The sequence below is a fragment of the Gopherus flavomarginatus genome, chromosome 1 (genome assembly GCF_025201925.1).
Source record: "Gopherus flavomarginatus isolate rGopFla2 chromosome 1, rGopFla2.mat.asm, whole genome shotgun sequence".
Taxonomy (NCBI): domain Eukaryota; kingdom Metazoa; phylum Chordata; order Testudines; family Testudinidae; genus Gopherus; species Gopherus flavomarginatus.
The window spans coordinates 109,457,159-109,477,862 of NC_066617.1; the positions used below are offsets into that span (position 1 = coordinate 109,457,159).

The 20,704-nt window shown below is 41.7% G+C and overlaps 1 protein-coding gene across 2 annotated transcripts in view; it reads left to right on the forward strand.

Moving 5' to 3' along the window:
- AKR1D1 (aldo-keto reductase family 1 member D1) overlaps nt 1-3,692 on the forward strand; it is a 38,321-nt gene extending 34,629 nt beyond the window's left edge. For both annotated transcript variants that reach the window (XM_050946089.1, XM_050946098.1), the window contains exon 9: nt 3,582-3,692. In XM_050946089.1, coding sequence (XP_050802046.1) covers nt 3,582-3,624 — 43 coding nt within the window. In that variant the 3' untranslated portion in view covers nt 3,625-3,692. The remainder of the gene's footprint in view (nt 1-3,581) is intronic.
- Nucleotides 3,693-20,704: the final 17,012 nt, after the last annotated feature.

The following is a 20,704-nucleotide window of genomic DNA, read 5'->3' on the forward strand; positions in this document are numbered from 1 at the left end:
GGCTTAACTGCATAGGGCGGCACAATACACCTGTTTAGCACCACAGGTAAAAAGGAACAATGTTTTAATCTGAAACTACCCAAGAAATGTAGGAAGGCTGAATATAATTATTCAAACTAGAATTTGTCCAGGACACTAAAATTCACCCAACTCTTGCAAAGTGTTTTATCTTAATGAGAGGCGGCCAGGAGTTTAGTTTTTAAGGCTGAAGTTTACTAACTCAGGAACCACCATCATCACCCATACAGCCATCCGAAGTCACACTTTCCTCTGAATCCAAGCAGAAAGAAAGAATGTAGCTGTCTGAACCCCCCAAAAAAACACTTCCTGCAGTTCCCATCCAACTGCTGACCAGGCCTGACCGTGTTTATCTTGAGAGCTCAAACTCACCACCCAAGGCGGTATTGCTGCAGCTGCATGGTACACTTCTTTTAGGGCTCCAAGTGGGCTGAGCATGAGACTATCCACCTTCTAGTACAAAACCATGTCCAGCCTATGGCTGTACTGTATGTTGGCCCCTTTTCTGAACACTCACTGTGTAACCTAAAGCAACAAAGGCATTCATTTTGGTGTATCCTTCTTTACCTTTTTGGATTAGTTCTTTTGTCTCCTGATGACAGTGCTGGGACAAAAGCTTTGAAAATTCTAGGATTGCAGCATCTCTAGAACATTAATAGCTTTTTTTCATGCCTTTATCTATGATTAGAAAAGTCCACCAGGAACAAATGTACCAGTTTACCTAGCTACCTAAAAGGTGATGGACTATACACAATAGGAAAGGTGAATTAGGTTGAAGATGCACTAAAATCTCAGCAAGGTGCTTGTAATCTATAATTATTGTTTGTTTGTTTGTTTTTTATTCATTCAGTGAATCTGGGGAGATAGCCAAGTCATCAACTTGCAATATGTTTTTAATGATTGTCTTTCTCTATTTAAAAATTATCTAAAAGTATCATGTACTTGATACTAGAAATTGTTCGGATTTCTTAGCTAAAATTCCTAACCTGCAGATATTTCGAATTTATAATTCAGACTCTGCTTGTAAAAAGTGAATCTTGGCTGGAATTCATAAATATCTTCATGTAGGGAAGTTCAATGCCCATGGAGAAGGGGGAGAATGTTGAGAAGAGGGAGGACATTCAATTAAGTTTAAAGGTGGTAAATACAAAACTAATAAAGGAAATAGTCTTTCACATAACACATCATTAGCCTGTGGGCATTCATTGCCACAAGAAATCAATGAGGCCAAAAACTTAGCAAGACTCAAAAAGGGAGTGGACACTTTATATGGATAACTAAAATATAGAGATCTGTCATAATTATCAGCTTTTGGGTGGAGATGTTAGGCTTCACTGTTTAAGTCAAAGGCTTATCTCAAATTTTTAGAACACAATTTTGCCTAATTTGTGTGGGGCAGATGACGCCAGGTCTGCTTAAGAAGGTGTTAGAATGCTCTATTAAGCATCTGGACCAGCCCCCGTCAGGTGGGACGTTGTCTGCTCTGATCCAGCCTGTCAATTTCTGTGGGAAAAGGTCAAACAGTAACATGAAAATATACTTTTTACTTAATGTATTTGTGGGGAAATATTCCATTATTGCAGGTATGAATGAATGTTTTTGACCTTCCTGTGGTTTTTCCAGCTATAAACTAGAATGGAGTTGTGTACAAGTACATTTCATTTTGATAACATGAATAAGCCTTGGTAACTAATAAGATAATGCTAACTGCAGTAGAATTTTACACCAACATGTGTGACAAACAATGCAGTGTCTGAAATCTAAGCTCTCTTCAGGAAAACTCCTGATTTTGTTTGTTTGTTTGTTTTTTCCAGTGGAAAAGCTAAATATTTCAGGTCAGCTGATCTATGTCAGCGTGATGTACCATAGTGCCTCATGGGAGCTGAAGTTCAAGTGCCTCATCCTGCCACATTCTCCTCTGTGAGCTTGGCTTCTTGGCTGGACTACATCTCCCATGATGCACTGTCTCCACTTTCATTGAACCAGTAGCAGTGCAGCATGACCACAGTATATCATGAGATGTGGGGAGCCCAGCCTAGAAAAAAATGGAAACATGAGGCACTATGGCTTCTTGGGGACACAGATTAATGCAACCCAAGCTGTACCAAAACATCTTGATTTGGTTCAACAAACTAGTTTTTTCAATCTGGGAATGTCAATGTTTCATTTTGGTTGAAAATGTCCAAACAAAATGTCTGGAACTTTCCATTCTGCAAATGTCATCCTTTTTTCAGAAGGAAAAAAGTCAATTATCACTTCCCATGGGACAAATTCCAGTTTTTATCCAGCTTTACTGGTAATACACTAATGGTGCCAGTAAATAACACAGCTCCCATGATGCACTCAACCAGTTGTTTTTACTGACAGGAGGTGCCGGCCTACATCTTCATTATAAACTACTTTATTTTAGAAACCACCTATAATATCTGGTTAGTTAGCCAGAAGACTGGAAGTGTAATGTAACCTCCAGGTTTTCTGGGACTAAAGAGGGAAATGTGGAAGACCTTTGTACTTGCCTGCATTTGGCTCTGGGCAGATGTCTGCATTTTATGGCATTCCTAGATCTTCTTTACTTTTCCTAGACATTCAGAACTTTTATATGGAGTGTGAAGTCTTGCAATTGAGTCTGCAGTCAGATGGACATAAAACAATTGCACTAACAAACATGAACTTCCCCTTCACCTTAATTAGGTTATTCAAAGGCTTCTTGTGACCACTCAAAAATGAATGCTTTTAAATAACTAACCAGGGTATCCACACCCGTGTTGAGTCACTGTAATTTAATTAAAGGGGACAGCCAGAAGTCGCTCTGATGCAAAAGACTCATGGAAAAAAGGCCAAGCCAGAGCAGACCCATCCATGCCAGCTCAAACAACTTGAGCTAAAGAAATGCATCTTTTTTCAGAGCTGCTGTTTCTGACCTTCCTCCAAGTTTAGCCAGTACTGGGACTCCAGCTGAGGAGCATTCTAGCCATATGACATCCATCAAACAGTGGCATTTTTTTACCCTGCAGAAGTAGGAAAACCTGCAAATTTACCCCTATTTTCTGAAACCTGTGTAGCATGTTTTGCATGAAGAGGATTTAACGTAGGTCTGAAGTCTCTAGCAACAAGACAGGGAAAGCTTGCCCTAATATGCCCTACATTAATGTGCCTCGTATCTGACCTTTTTTTTCCATTCCTGGTAAGTCTCTGGCTTCCTGAGTCTACCCACAAAGCTGTCACAGTGCCAGTGCTGACTTGTGTGGTATGAATACAAGTCCACACGGAACTTAACTAACACACACATCCTGCCTCATAACTCTTCATGTAGGTCAATGAACAGCTTTTGATCACTTTCACTTAGTAAGCTTCAAATGTTAGCTGAAGTCTTTACTAACTATTTTCTTTTCTTAATCCTATTTGGGTTACCTCTAGTAGCACATTATTACAGTAACAGGCAGAAACCTCAACCAGGTCTGGAGTCTGTTGTGCTAGGCACTGTATAAATAGTACAGGTGCCCAGTGTTGCCGTATGTAATAGCTTTTGTAATGAAGACTTTTTATCTGAATTCTCTTCGCAGGTGGCGTGACCATCCGGAGTATCCCTTCAATGATGAATATTGAAAATTAAACCATTGTGGCGTCTATTCAACTCAGTATTGTGGGGCTGGGTCCAAACACACCTAGTACTAAAGGCGGGGCTTTCACTGTAATGGAGACTTTCCAGAATATCAGAATTAAAATATGAATGAAGTTACATTTCATTTGTCTCTCCAAACTTTCCTTGTCACCCTTGCCAACAGTTGAAGGATAGTTTTGTTTAAGTTACTGATAGGCCCAAACCATGTGAGCTGAACACCTTAATTTTTTATTTGGGGCAGGGTGGAAGGGAAGAAGAGCAGGCAGGATCCAAAATGAATCCTGTTTCTGAATTTTAATGTGCAGTCTATATAAAACAAAGATCAGAACATTCCTGAATTGTAGAGTTCTTAAAAACTGGGTTGAAACTGCAGTGCAGGCCCATTGCTACCTCAAATTGAACACTGCATGTCAGCTCATCATCATGTTTGATCTTGCAATGAAGCCTTAGCATTGAATTTGTGACATCAGAGGAATTTCCACAGCAATAGACTGGTAGCACAAACACAGCATTATCAAGATCTAGTGAAAAGGTCTAAAGGAGGTTTTACTTTTTGCATATGGTCTCTGCTGCTTGAGTGTAATGTAGAAACCACCACTTTAAAGAGCTGAAAGTGAGTATGTGTGTGTCTCTCGCTTTTTCTTTCTTTACATCAAGCTGAGCACATGCTGCTTCAGCCTTCTTGCAAATCCCAAAAATGATTATTCACCCAAGAAACTACTCATTTCAAAGCCCTGAAAAAACTCTTATTTGTAGTGTGCTTAATGGTGAATACAAATTCCTGACCCAGCCTTTCCTGCTCTAGTAAATGTGACTTTAGAAGAGATATTTTGTTAAATGTGTTGCCGACACAGAAGTGCCAGAGGCAAGCAACAGCAGTTCGTTGCCCAGAGTGCTTAGCGCCAATGAACACACCAGGGTGGAGAAGCAAACAGCCAAGTTTATTTGAGCTCAAATAAGGTGCAAGGGAGAAATAACAATCTCAAATCCTGCACCCTGAAAACAAGCAGTTTCTTCCTTTTATATCCCAGTTGTTTACTACACAACTTTTTCTTGCTGACTAGCTAATCTCTTACTCCCCCCTCCTTTCCCATCCAGCTGCAGTATCTTTTCTCATTCAATCTTTTGTCTTCCCCCTTTCTCCCCCCTCTTTGCTGCTGAGACATGTATACAGTATCTTAAAACGGCCTTGAGCATGCGTTAGCCTAGCTTCAATGTATTACAGCAGAGAACTGGCTGTTACAACCGAAAACTAACGCTAACACTACATTTTTGCAGCTATTAGTACATTAGGTTACACAAAGTGTTTAACATGGAGGTACTTTGGTTCACATAGGCCTTAAGCAAGGGAGATTTCTACCTAGTGACACCAACAACTGTAATTGTCTTTTGTATTGTGCTTGGTGTGAGGCAGTACAAGATTTGTAATTTCAACAGTAGCAAACAGATGGACGAAAGGAATCTGGCTGGACATGGCATACTTGTAGAAACTTCCTTGTATTTCCTCCAGAAGCAGAAAACATCTCAATTTGTGGAAGTTTGACTGGATAAACAGGCCTGCAGTAAGGGAAGGCCCCAGCCTCTTTTGACTGGAGTTTTCAGGTTAAGTATTAGAAAAGCCACTCTCCACCTCATACCCAAATACACCAAGAAGGAAAAGTTGTCTTGGGGTAGCCCAGACAATCGAAGTCCATTGTTGAAGGGGAGTGGGGGATTTTTTTTAGGCTTGTATTTTTCTCAGATAGGAATATGGTCAGACAGGAGATAAGACCATTATGTCCTTTCCAAAAATTATTTATGTTGGCTTCCATGTACACAGCATATGTGGAACCTGAACAGTGCTGCTAATGCAGAATATCCCTCTATTGATTAGACTGGAATCACTCTGAAGTCTAGTGTGTGCAGGCACAGAAATGTTTCAGTGGAAACAGAATCTGTTCAACCCCTTCCCTAGTTCTTGTAATGTTGTCTTTAAAAGGAGATACAGTGGTGATCTTTCAAAACTGACAGTGTAAGCAAGCCATTTTAAAATGGATGTGATGGTGCTAGAGTAATTTTGGATAGACTAGAGTGGTGAGAAGTGTTGCAAACAAACAAATTCATTGGTGAAGAAGAAGCTTTAAGCTGAATTATCAGCCACAACTGAACCTCCTAATGTTACTATGTCCATATGGGAGTGTCACAATTGGCACACTAATTCACTGTAGATACTAAAGACCAAGGACAATTCAGATCTCCTTCAATTGTCCATTTAGGTCAACAGATGCAAGCTAGGAAACGAATGTTCACCATTGTCAGTCTAAAGTGCCTCCTCCTCCTTCCAACTCCTTGGCTGCTGAAATGGTACTATGCTGATTCACAGCAGCTGAGGATATTACTGACGTTTTTTATATCTTAAATTCCAGGTTCAGAGAAATAGGCCTATTGCCATACAAGACAAACTGGGAGTTAGAGGGGTAAAACACAACTACCTCTGCTCTGGTTAATAAACTCAAGCCTTGAATGGACATATGTCCTGTGCTGAATTGCTAACTGTAGCACTGTGCACTACTTTCATCCTGTAACCTGACCAAACTCAGGTTGCACACCTAGCATTCAGGCCAGGTTTGGCACTATTGTTTAGTAAATTAGAAGTTGATTTCTCAAATCTTGTCCTTTAAACCATTCTCTGCAAAACCTGGATTCCAAACACCCCTCTGCATCTAGACAGTGCCTGAAGTTCTAAGAAATAAGCATCCCTTCACTTTCCCTTGTAAAGAGGATATGCAGAAGCCTCTCCCCTCAGCAAGCCGTAATGATGTACCTATACTCATGCCATCTCTCAGTATGGAGGCAAAGAAATGGCTAGGACTGACTGAAAGCCTCTCCACTCTATACTCTGCCATCAGAAGACTATCCCTTCATAGACTTCTCCTGGCCCATGTGTTTTGCCTAGCTGAAATGGGTGATGGAAAAAGATTCCACTACTTCCCAGGGGGAGATTCTTCCATGGAGATTTTTGCTAATTATGAAACTATTCCTGACATCGAGCCTAGATAATCCCTTTGCTCAGTTTGACTATTTGTTCCCATTGTTCTACATGTTGCCCTAAGTCTATGAGATCTAGAGAAGGCAAAACAAACAGCCTTGGAGATGCGATCCTGAGCCATGCATTCCAGCTGCTGCTGCATAAAGGAAAAAACAACAGAACATGGAATTCATTTGCCTGTAACCCATTTAAAAGTGCAGTTTAATTCCCTGCCTGGTGTGAAATATGTTCCTCCTGAGCACTTCATGCAGCTCTGCTCCAAGTGGAAGGGCCAGCCCTGGCCCAGGGGCTTAAGTGCCTGCTGTTCTAATAATAATTACAGGTGAAAAGAACAGACCTAAAAACAGTAAAACTTGTTCATTTTTACTGCACTCCATAAACTGACCCCTGCCAAAAACTCTTCCAGACTCAAACACAAAATGAAACCCAGACCAAAGATGTCCACTTTACACTTCCATGTGTTTGAAAGGGGTTTTATTGCCAATAGCACACAAAGGACTGCCAGTCCAACAGTATAAATCACTCTCTGCCTCTCAGCTACCTGAACTGCATGATCAACTCTTCGCATTCAAAGTGAGCCATACAGCTGAGGTAAGGTGGCTCAGGGGATTCGTAAGGGAACGTGAAGTTCTGCACCTCCAAGCATGTTAATACAGCAAAATCTAGTGGTGAGCAAGGCCAGCTCATCACTACAAAAATTTTATGTCTGAACATGTCAGCAATGGCATTAGCTGAAGATGACTTAACAGGTGTCAGAGGCCATGCCAAAGAGTCAGTAACTAACATGATGCTGAATATTAACAAGTGTGTTCAGCCAAGGTATAACTTATGTAGATCAGATACATGCAGTGGCCAGCATGAAAAAGGCCATTTTAGTGGACAAGTGTCCACATTAGAAAAATAGTCCCCACTGCTGGATTGGTATACCTGAGTATCAGCATAGGACACAACTTCCTGCTGCTGCTGCTATAAAGAGAATTTCGGGCTGTGAAGCTGAACCCTTTCATGAGTGTTGAAAACAAGCAAGCATATTAGAAAGGTCCTAAAAACAAAAATCTTATCAGTCCAGGAACAAGATCCATGAGTAGCTGAATGATACGTATGGGATCTGATGTCCAGCTTCATCTCCTGCCAGACATCCACCAGATCCTCTTTTTCTAAGTGATGCAACAACTTCGCACTTGCTCCTTCCAAATACTCTGTGTATATTTGATCAGTCCAAAGTAGGATTAAGCACCTCGTTAAAATTCCCCCCTAGAATAATATCCCCTTCCCTAAAACATTTTAAACTGCCCCTCCCCCCCCAAAAAAAACCTGATCAAAAACAGGTTGCCCTTGATTGAGGGTATAGACATTGGGTAAGGTCGCAGGAGTGGCAGAAGTATGCTAAAAGTAGAGGGGCCAGAGGGGCCTGAACTGTGTCTCCTCCTCCCCTGCTATGCCACACTGCCATCTAGGCCTCCCCACACCACCCCTTCTCTCTAAACCTCTGCCCTCACACCGCCCCTTCTCCGCGAGCACCCAGCTTGTTGCACTGCCTCTCCCCCCGACACTGCCCCCGCTTGCTCCTCTCTGTCCCCCACCCTCCCATTGCTCACTCTTTATGGCCCAGTAAAAAGTAGGAGGGCCATGACCCCCTATGCTCCCCCCCACCTTATTCTGGCCCCTCTGGTAAGGTGAGAAGTTTACCATTCAAGGACATATATCTGCCTTCTAATTATGAGTTTGCTGAGACAATAAAAGGGATGTGTTTAGCAAACAGTATTGCCACTTCTCTTCTATTAGAGTCCTTCCAGAGTGACATTGATAACCAAGAAGATTCAGGTATTCATCATCATCATTTTTCTTTGAGTGTGTTTCTTGTAAATAGATTATACTACAACAATCCTTTTTCAGTGAGCAGAATACCCCCTCCCTTTTTGTTAGATCATCCATCCCCTTAACATTCGCAGTCATGACATTAATAGACTCTCCCATGAGTATTAAGTCTGCTCTAACCCAGTATATTACCATTTGTTAAAAGCAGAAAGCCTCTGCTCCCTGCCCCAGCCAAATGCGAGCTCTCCATTACATTTGTGCCTCTTTAAATAAGACATCTGGGAGTTATAATTTAGTCTGCTCATGCCCCTGCATATATTAGATTAAAAGATTGGAGTTCAGTGGAAAAACAAAGGGCCTGGCCGTTGAATGGAGCTTTGTTGTACGGTCCCCTTAGAATTCAAGACCAGGAAGAAATTTTCCAGAAGTGTATATAGAAGAAAATGATACAGAAGGGAACAATAGAAGTGTTCTCTGGTATTCTGGAGACGCAGTAATGAGGCGGATCCCTGTAAAACATCATTCCACAAAAAGATGAGAGCTCTTTAAGAAGAGAGGGGTTGGTTAAAGTACGTTCTGCTTTGGAAGGGAGACATAAATCTTCTGGTATATAAGTAAATAACTGAGAGGAGAAAGAAGATAAAACTGTTACAAACAAGTAAGGCTGAGCTAACACTTAATGCTTAGATATAGTAAACAAAAATATTATGAAAAGGGCAATGAAGCTGATAGGCTTTATAGCCAGAAAGTTAAACAAGAAATAGGACAAATCAGCCATCTCTCTTGTTAGAAATAAAAAGGGACATTTAGTAACTGATTCACCAAACAGATCTCTGAAACATTTCTAACTTTTTCCATAGTTTATATGCTGCAGAACATCCAAATCCTGACCCCATAAACAGCTATTTGAGAAGTGTGAAACTACCTCAGCTCTCAGAGGATGATGTGGCAGCTCTTGAGGGGCAAAATTTCTGCAGAGGAAGTTGAAGATGTAATCAAGAAGTTAAAATCCAATCCAGCTCCATGTTTTCTAGCGTATATTATATAAAGCTCTAAAGCGAGTGTTGGTCCCTATTTCACCGGAATAGTTTAATGGTGTATTGCAGGGCAACGAGTTTCCAGATTCATGCAAAAGGGCAAAAAATGTGGTCATTGCATCATTTAAGACCTACTTCTTGATCAGTGTGGATGCTAAAATTTACGCCAAGGTGCTAACAAACAGATTGAGTGTTATCTTTCCCAAATATGTTCACTGTGACCAGTATGGGTTCATTGCTGGTAGGCATCTATTTGATAATACCAGAAGAACTCTGAATTTGATTCATAATCTTTATTTCTGGCAATTCGTTCTGTGCACTACTGTGTTTGGATGCTCAGAAAACCTTCAAACAGCTGGAGTGGGAGTACCTCAGACAGATTTTGGTAAGGTTTGCTTTTGGAAATCAGTTTTATAGGGGAATAATGACTTTATGTACTCATTCTCAAGCATCTGCTTTGGTCTTCAATCCCCTCCTCCTAATATGTCAAGGGGTATGAGACAGGGTTGCCCATTATCCCCCTGTTGTTTGCTTTGGCAACGCAGCCATCTGCAATAAATGAGAGAAGCAGTCCCTCGGTAAAGGGCATCAGAATGTCTTCTGGCTTGAACACCAAATAGCTTTGTATGCTGACATTGTCTTGTTATATTTCCATGAGCCAGAAGCCTCATTAAAAATTATAGAACAATTGACTCTCACATTTGGACAGGTATCAGGCTTCAAAATAAACTACTATAAATCTGCAATTTTAGGAAATAATATTCCCCAAAGGGTCAGAACAAACTAAAATAAATGTAAATGGGTACAGGAGTCTTTAAAATATTTAAGAATAAATATTGTAAAGAAACATAGGCATATTTTTAAGGCAAATTACCCTCTACTACAGAATAAAATAATAAAAAGACTCGGAGGAATGGAATAAATATGAGCTTTCTTGGCATGTCACGGTAGCCTTGGTAAAGATGAATGTCTCCTCAAAGTTGTTATTTTTGTTTCAGTGCACCCCAGTTAGTAACCCCGACATGACCATAAAAACACGGCAGAATGCACTTTTAAAATTCATATGGAAATATAGAAGACAAATGGTGAATTCTGAAGGTCCATCTAAGCCAGGACTAGCTTTCCCCAATTTGGCTTATTATTATGCATCACAATTAAAAGATGTGATCTGATGGGTTAACAAGAGACCATCCAAAGAGTAGCTAAAACTCAAACAAGTCTGGAGGCCAAATATTCATAGTACTTGTTGGATTAAAATGAAATTTAGGCCATCAAAAATAAAGAAAAGATCACCCCTTCATCCAGACGACCTAAGCAGCTTTGAACAAGTTTTCTAAATTCCTGTAGCCAAGGCGCTCTCCCTTAGCTATGTTCATTAATAAGCAGCAATTTATCCCTAGAAAATATCAAAGCGACTATTTTTTGTGGGTAAGAGGTGAAATTACTCAATTAGCACAGCTGTTGGTGGGCCCCGATTTGAAATCCTACAAGGAGATGAGTAATAATGGAAATAATATAAAGATCCCATATTTTCAGTATTTACAAGTCAAACGTTTTACTGTGAAATCTGGATACGAGGCAGCTCTAGCTCGACCTTTGCCCACATTTGAGGAGTTGACCCGTGAGCAAGCTGGAACAGAAGGTTTACTTTCTAAGATATATTATACAATTTTGATCAAAAAGAGTTGTTGATAGAAAAAAACAGCTGAAAAGATGGGAGAGGGTTTTGGACAAAGAAATGGATCTGGGTGAGTAGATCTCTATGTAGGAAAGGGACATACAACTTCAATTTGCATAGCTCATAAGGAAAGTGTTTATATATTACTGTATGGGTGGCTTTTGATTCCAGTTAAGATCATATTTTTGCTAATAGGGAGGTGATCTGTTGGAGGGGTGCAGAGAAAAGGGAACATACTTACACATGCAGTAGTTGTGCCTGGGAATTAGACAAGTCTGGGAGAAAATTATTAAAGAGATTCATCTTATGATAAAATGCCAGCTTCCCAGAGATCCCCAGACCTGCTTACTGAATGCTCCAGTAAAGGAGCTACCTTTTAAAAAAATTAATTTGTCATTTTGTTTATTAGCATCTAGACTTTGTATTGCAAATTACTGGAAAAATGTAATCCCTCCTCCTGTGGAATTGTTGTATAGTAAAATACCTTGCAATGGAAAAGCTTTCACACCAAATACATACACAAAAGCAGCACCAAAAAGAGGACAGGTATTTAGATATTTGTTTACCTTTTTTTAGCGTACTCAGAGGAGGAGTGCTCCCCAGCTAATAAGCCAGCATCGTTAGCCAGGTTCTTTGAATATTACCCTGATCCTGAATAAGTAATGTACAATGAAATACATTATTATTTTATTGTAACTTGCCCTAATGAAAAGGTTTTAAAAAAAAGCAAGCATTGTTTCTAAAGCAGTTCATGAAACTCTCTAATATTGTCACTGCAAAGCAAACACTTGTGAGCTGCTCATTTAGCTGAAATCAATTCAAACCACAGGAGCCTAACTTTGAGAAGGATTTCCATTACAAATTCCACCTTAAGTTTTATGCATATACACAAAGCATCGGATAGATGGGAACTGTGTGTGTGAGGATAGTTATAAATTAGGACATTAGCAAAAGACTTATAAACAGAATAGCCTTTCATTTAATATTAGTATTAACTGATGATACCAAAGCGACCTTAAAAGACTTTGCAAATGCATGAAATAGATGCTGTTCATGCAGTGAGTATAGTCATTGTACATTCAGTAGTTATTAGTATACAATCTTTGAAATTAGAACGGATACCTTTTAGAACCTATAACCTACTAGAACCTAAACCTCTCAACCTCTAGACTCTGAAATGAGGGAGACTAATCCTCAAAATGAGGGACAACAATTTTTTTTACTGAACACTTCCTGTATTTAAAAAAAATGTAAAAACATGCAAATAACCTGGACAATAACTTATTATCATGAAACTAAACAGGGATTCTGTGTACTCAACGCATACTGTATGTGGATTTCTCTGATTGCTCCTTTTTCCATTTTGGTGAAAGCTCTACAGTTTCCCCTTGCCCTTTCTGTCAGCGAGCCTCAAGGACCACACGACAACTTTAACAAATTGGGCCAGGTATAGGATGCCCGCACAATGTCGGACACATGAGAGGTATGCTACGTTATTATGAAAGGAAGGGCAGTCAACACACCAGTTACCATATTTTTCACTGTGATAAAGGCTGTACCTGCTGTTAGGATCAGGACTCCATTGTCCTGGATGCTATACAAATACCTGAAAACATGGACATCTTACAAATTAACTCAAACCAAGTGATGGAAGCACATGTGACAAACAACAGGAGGGGAAGGAGGAAGATGGTAACAAAAATGTGATCATTTGGCTACCTGGGCAGGTATAGGCACAATTGGATGACTCCAAATCACTTGAAAGGTGGTGGTTGTTTTTTTAAAAATTAATGGATAAAATCAGCAATCTCTGACTGCTGTTCAGTCCAGATAGTGTTTGAATGATTTCTTGTAGGCATCACAGCAAAAGCGTGTAGAAGAGGAATTTGATGGATGAGAGAGTAGTGGCCTCACTACTTCAATTAACGGTTAAAAAATGTCTGAAGGCTATTTTCTCCTTTTCATTGCCCCATTCCTGCAGCATCTATGGCCCTTTATTTTCCCTTAGACTGCTAATTAATTGCATCTTTTGTTCTTTTTCCAGTCATTTGAAAGGGCAGGTTCCGTTATCTATGAAACGCTGGTTAAGATGTCACGCTGCGTCCTTCCTTCCCTGAAATACTTTTAAAATATATTCAGCGCTCCTATTCATACAACTATGCTTTTGTCATGGTATAATTCCCCACTCTGAACCTTAGCATCCAAAAGATGGGGTACCAGCATGAATTCCTCTAAGCTCAATTACTAGCTTAGTACTTGTAGCGCTGCCACCAACCAGGAATTCCAGTGCCTGGTACACTCTGGTCCCCGTAAAACCTTGGCCGGGGACCCCCAAGACCCAATCTCTCTGGATCTTAACACAAGGAAAGTAAACCCTTTCCCTCACCATTGTCTCTCCCCCAGGCTTCCCCTCCCTGGGTTACCCTGGAAGATCACGGTGATTCAAACTCCTTGAATCTTAAAACAGAGAGGAAAATTCATCTTCCCCCATCCTTCTCTCTCCCCCTCCCAGACTCTCCCTGAGAGAGAAAGTAATCCTAACACGGAGAGAAAATTAACCTTTCTCTCCCCCTTCCCTCCTTTCTCACCAATTCCCTGGTGGATCCAGACCCAGTCCCCTGGGGTCTTACCAGAATAAAAAAACAATTAGGTTCTTAAACAAGAAAAGCTTTTAATTAAAGAAAGAAAAAACAGTAAAAATTATCTTTGTAAATTTAAGATGGAATGTGTTACAAGGTCTTTCAGCTATAGACACTGGGAATACCCTCCCAGCCTAAGTATACAAGTACAAAGTAAAATCCTTTCAGCAAAATACAAATTTGAACTCCTTCCAGCCAAATACACATTTGCAAATAAAGAAAACAAACATAAGCCTAACTCGTCTTATCACCTAGTACTTACTATTTTGAATCTATAAGAACCTGTATCAGGGAGATTGGAGAGAAACCTGGTTGCATGTCTGGTCACTCTCAGAACCCAGAGAGAACAACCACCAAAATCTAACAGCACACACAAAAACTTCCCTCCCTCAAGATTTGAAAGTATCCTGTCTCCTGATTGGTCCTCTGGTCAGGTGACAGCCAGGCTCACTGATCTTGTTAACCCTTTACAGGCAAAAGAGATATGAAATACTTTTGTTCTATTAACTCTTACTTATCTGTTTATGACAGCTTTGAAGGGAAATCTCCTCTCCCTGCCAGAAACAAAACTGGGGAGTGGAGAAAACTATGATTTTGAATGTCATGGATGGACCTACGCAAGCGCTGAACTCTCCAAATGTTTGGGTGTTCAGAACCAGGGAGCTGGAATCGGCTTGTTTCCCAAGAGCACCTTTAAGCAGGCTATCCTGTGTCTATGTTTGTTTGTTTTTTTACTGGGTTATTTCCACACACTGGGTTTTGAAAAAGCAGAGATAGTTATGGACAACTGCTTGTATACTAAGTGATTAGTCAGCAAACCCCCAGGCCACCATTGGAACCTTCCCAAAAAAGCCAGAGCCTGGTGTGAGCAGCAGTACACAAAGGGGAAAACCTCGAAGAATACTTGTAGCAAGGAGACCAACAAAGGGGTTAAATCCTATTAGAAACAAAGCCTAATGTGATTCCTCACAGGACAAAACATGGGATTCAAATCCTAGCAGGCTATCCTTACAGGAAAAAGCTTGAGCTTGTCCCTGCCTGCAGGTATATGGGATCTTGGGAAGCAATTACCACACAGGTGAGGTGCCAATTAATTTCTTTATTAAAGGAAAAAGGAAGTGGTGGGAATTTAACAATGAAATACAATGGGATGGGGTGTATAGGGTGTTTACAATAGACAATGATGGGGGGGTTCTTATTGAACAGTGTAGGGAGTTCTAACAGTGGGGTACAGTAAGTGGGGTTCAGCACAATGGGGTACAGTACTGTTGGTGTCACTAGGCATAACCCTAGGTAGCTCAGGAGGGTGGTAGACCACAAGTGTCAATGAAGCCCTCCTGTTGTAGGCCTCAATGAACCAATGTTCCTCCATGTTAAACACTTTGTGTAACCTAGTGTAACCTAATATGTTAAGAGCTGTAAAATGTAATGTCAGCAGGTAGTTTTCTAGTTGTAACAGCCAGTTCTCTGCTGTAACACACTGGACTCAAGGCCGCTTTTAGATACTGTATACATGTCTCAGCAGCGGAGAGGGGGGAAGACAAAAGACTGAGTGAGAAAAGATACTGCAGCTGGATGGGAAAGAATGGGGGAGTGAGAGATCAGCTAGACACCAAGAAATAGTTCTCAGAAAGCAACTGGGATATAAAAGGAGGAAGCCGCTTGTGTAGGTGTGCTGGATCCGAGGCATGCTAAGTCTCCCAGCACCGCTTTGAGACCTCAAATAAACTTTGCTTGCTTCTCCACCCTGGTGTGTTTATTGGCGCTACTCACTCTGGGCAACGAACCACTGTTGCTTGCCTCCGGCACCCTCTGTCCCTGCAACAGTACAGTCAATAAGCGTATCAAAAAGAAATGCAAAATAAAATGGTAGCTTCTATATAAAATGGTCAACAATCTTAGACAGAATGTATTAAGTGGTTGGTGGCCTTATACACAATGTAACACAATGGTATCAATGCAAATACAAAGTATATTAGAAAAGTGGAAGCAACCAATGGGGCGTTATAATTACAAGCAAAATGTGAATATAAGTGAATTTATGCAATGTAACGGTATAAAAGAAAAGTAATGACTTAATTTGTGAGGCTAGGATAGCAGATAATCTCTCAAGGAACAGGAGGGGGGAGGGGAGTGAATGATTAGTGGCAACTGATGAGAGGAGAGTGCGGCTGGAAGCAGGGAGGGACTCTGAAGCCCTGCAGGGTAAGGACAACGGAGCAGTGTGATGGTGATCTTCGGTAGGGGAGGGGCAGTGGAGGAGTGTAAAGAAGGGCTGGAGAGAGGTTTAAGCAACAAGCGGACACCAAAAACAAAGGAAAAAAAAGCGGTAAAGGGTTTGGGAAGTTTCACAGGGGGAGAAGCAGCAAGGGGTTAGGGGAATTCGGAGGGTGATGCAGACGCGGGGTGGGGGGGAAGCAGCAAGGAGTTGGGAGGTTCGGAGAGAGTGCAGATGCAGGGAAAAAAGCAGCAAAGGGTTTGGGAAGTTTATACAGAGGGAGAAGCAGCAAGGAGTTTGGGAGGTTCGGAGGGTGATGCAGACGTGGGGTGGGGGCAGCAAGGAGTTATAACAGGGAGACACGGAGAAGTACACAGAGGGGGAGATTGGAGCGGGGGAAAAACAGACACGGGAAAGTTCAAGGAGAGATCGGGACAGCGGGGAGACGAATTCAAGCAGCAAAAACCTTATCTATCTTAACCAACGACTAGGCAAAACAACAAATATCATAATTCTAAGCAAAACTATAACAAGTAACTATACGGAGCAACAAAACAGTAAACTATAACAAGGCAGGTGAACTTACAAGCTCTACAATCTTAACAAACTATGACTTATTAAACTAAAAAAACCAAAACCTATGGTGCACCTTATGCTATGGGGAAGTCACAGAGGGCAGAGTGGTATGTGCCCAGGATCCAGCTCCCAAGGAAGCCAAGGGATGGTGGCTGAAGCCAAGGGAGACAGCTGAAAGCAGGGAGCCCTGAGGCAAAGCCCACAGGAGCAGAGCTTAGCAGCAGCACAAACTTATTTTTAGTAGCAAAGCCCTGCGGAGTTTGAGAGAGGTTTTAAGACAGAGACCAAGGTTTAGCTTGAGTCTGTGTGCTGGGGAAACAGAGCCAGCAGCTAAAGTAATAAAATAAAAGTAGGGAAAGTTTCACAGAGGGATTCTTACCAGTCCCCAAGGCAGCAGCAAAGGGAGAAGCAGCAGCAACATCAGAAGAAGCAAGGAGGGCTCGGTACAGTCTCAATAATCAGGAGATCTCTCAGGCAGCAATTCGTTCTTCGTGGGGGAGTTTAAAAAACTGGGGTACGCTCAAAAAATAAAACAAGAGCGGAGAAAGGACCCTCCAGAACCCCTGGCTGATCAGACCAGGCAGCAATGCAGGAACCTTTCTGATGTTTGTTCCAAAAATGTCTGTTTTTAAAGGCAAACTTAGGCAGTTTCCCGCCAGTAATCCTGATAGGCTCCCTCTGTCACAGGGGAGGAGGCACAGGGAAAAAACTGCAGGTTAAGCACAGAAACATGTCTGGGCATAGCCCTGTGCAATAGGTGACTCAAAAGCACATGAGGCCTATGACTCATGCCCAGGATCTTAAAAACACAATAGGTCTTGCAGCTCTGGACATTGCCTGCCCTACACCAAGCCCAGGTTCAACGAGGTGATAACAGGACTAACCCTTTGAACAGGGTAGTGGTCCCATTTAGCACAGCACAAGTGGCCATCCCTTTGAGAAGGGCAATAGCTCTTGTTAAACAACTCAAGGGGCCCTCCCTTTGAGAAGGGCAGTGGCCCTGGTAAGCAACTTAACAGCCAGGGAAGGGCGGCCACAGGAGGAGAACAAAAACAAAATGGAGTATGGGGACAGCTGTAAGAAACAAAATGGAACAGACAGAGCTGAATTCCTATGAGGACAAACTGATCTATTCCTGACAGGACAAACTATTGTAGTTTGTTCCAGGACACCCTAGAAGAATCCTGGAAAGACAAACAAATAGGATGGAATCCCTCTGGACAAATCAAGGGGGTCAGGAATTTTGCTAATTGCCTTTTCTGTTATTCTCCCACTGCTATTATCAGCAGCTGTGTAACCCTTAAAATAGCCCTATCACTTCAAATTAAAACCTCAAGCTCAAACAGTAATTGCATAATAACTTTTCCTGAACTCCCATACAAAAAGTAGGGAGGTTGAAATGTAAACACATTTGATTTCCCAAATCTGTGTACACAAAAACTTACATTTATGAAAGTGACAGGTAAATAGCACTGGTTTAAATCAGGGATAGTGTGGACAGGCACAGTGTCCCCTACACAACTGTCAGTGCACCATGAGCATGACATGAGACTCACTATTACCTAAGTCCTAGCCCCATACACATTCTGCCAATGCATTCAGCTCTGCTCAGCAGTCCAGTCCTAAGGTCTTCCGGAGCAGAGATGCATAATTGTGCAGTGAATTGGTAATGAGTAGTGTGAGAGCCAACATACTCATTTCACTTATGATCTAAACCAGGATTGGCAGGTTGGCCTCTAGGAACAATACTGCAGCTACCACAGCCTCTATGCTAAGCTGATTCTCAGCAGTGCTTTGTTTCAGCTCTTCCCAATATTCTGTCAACCCCTGGAGCAGAATTCTAGTTCAACAGAAAGGGCTTTCAAATGTGCAAAAAAGAATCATTTTTAATTTTTCGGTGCCCGATGCCTAAAATTCCATGGGAGCCTTAACCAAAAATAACTCTGAGCAACACTCACAACGGGACAACACACCTCCCAAAGAGAAAACAGAGCTGAGAAGAGCAGAAAAGAGATGCCCAGAGGGAATGCACATACTGCTTGACAAGACAGCTCAGTTTTGCTCCGCAGACTTCAAAGCTAACAGAACATCAAACCAATCAGAGACCATTGACCAAAGAGGATGCAAATCCTGCCTTGGGGCAAGTACACAACCCTTTACAAAGGATATGAAGTCTCTCATAAACCTAAAACCTCTCTCATACTGGCCACATGCATGAAGCAAGGGGGGTTGTGCAAATACAGCATTTCTATGACATGGGATAGAATTTTGCTCTCTGTTATACTCCCCTAATTCAGAGTAACGCTATTGATTTCAGCAGAATTACTCAAGTTTACGCCAGCGTAACAAAGCAGAATCAGGCCCATGTTTCCTGCCCCAAGGAATATACAGTTCAAGAATTCCCTCTCCCCAATTTAAAGCACTAGAGCTGTTGCAATGTGGTGCAATGTCATAATCCTAATTTTGGATAAATCATATTTAGAGTTTACATGCAGCAAGCTTTACATCTTCAAAGGGTTTTATTGGGGAGTTTGCACTCGAGCCGTATTGCCTCAGCTGCAAGAAAGAACACCAAAGCTGGTGTCCCCTCAGTTTAAAACAAAGGAGGCTACTGGCAAGGCGTCCTCGATAATAAAATAAAATAAAATAAAATAAAATAAAATAAATAATGTTAATTATGGTACTGCCTTAAGACCAACCAAGACTGTGCTAGGAGCCCATGACTTTGGAGTTCACGTTTCCACTTAACTCAAAATAAACCCAATCTGCTGATCATCAACACATGTTGTACGACCCTTCTCCACTTGGGCAGGTTTGGAGCAGTGACTGAAGATAGGGCTGGGCATACTTGGGGCTGGAGGGAGGGGGGGAGGTGGGAGAGGATCCATATCTCCTTTCCTAGGATGCTCTTCAACTTATTTTCATTGTGTAAAATTGGCATTTTTAATTCACATCCAAGGTGCCTGGAGCTTTTGGATAAAGTGCTTCTTAATATAGTTAAGAAATCTAAATAAAAATGCAGCATTCTCCACAACGCCCCACTGAGGTATTATCATCCCCGTTATACAGAACCAGAGAGGTTAGAGGTCGGATTTCCAGACACAATTTGGGAATTTAGGAGCACAAGTCCCATTCACTTTCTATGGCAAATGTGTACCTAAGTCACTTAGGTGCTTTTGAAATCCCATCCTGACTGACTTGCCTAACACCATGGAGGGAATCTGTGCCAGTGCTGGGATTAGAATCCAGGATTTTCTGGCTCCCATGCTTTGGCTTAGACCAGATCTCTCTTAGGCCCTGTCTACATGGAGAGAATTTGCAACAGTGTATCTAGATGGTGTAACTCAGGGGCTCTCAAACTTCATTGCACTGCAACCCCCTTCTGTTAACAAAAATTACTGCATCACCCCAGGATGGGGGACTGAAACCGAAGTCTGCCCGAGCCCTACTGCCCCAGATAGGAGGCCCAAAGCCCCAAGCCAGGGGCCTATAACCTGAGCCCTACCACCCAGCCCCAGATGGTGGGGTTTTGGCTTCAGCCCCCAGCGGTGGGGCTTGGTGTTCGGACCCGGGCCCAGGCATGTCTAACTCCAGCCTTGGCAACCCCATTAAAATGAGGTCGTGACCCACTTTGGGGTCCCGACACACAGTTTGAGAACCACTGGACTTAATCCAGTAACATACAGGGTAAAATGCACCAGCATAAACCCTACTTATTAATGGAACTACATATCTATATTAAAGGTTTGCAGCAATGTGATTACATTGATGTAGCTAGCTAAGATTTTGTGCCAGCTTGTAATGCAGATACTCCAATCAATGTAGTAACATGGTGTGAATTTCCTCAGTGCACGTAGGGACTTAAACAGGGCTGAAAATTGCTGAACACGTTGCAAACAGGTGCCTCATATCTTGGCAAGCCACAACTGTTACATGATCCCTTCATTGGGCCTTCAAAGTTTTCCTCTGCTGTGGCACTTGCCTTTCCATCCCAGGGGCCATGTTTTCATTCTAGAATAGTCTGACGTCTCTGTACGTGTTAGAAATGTTTGATTTGTTTCATTTCAGAA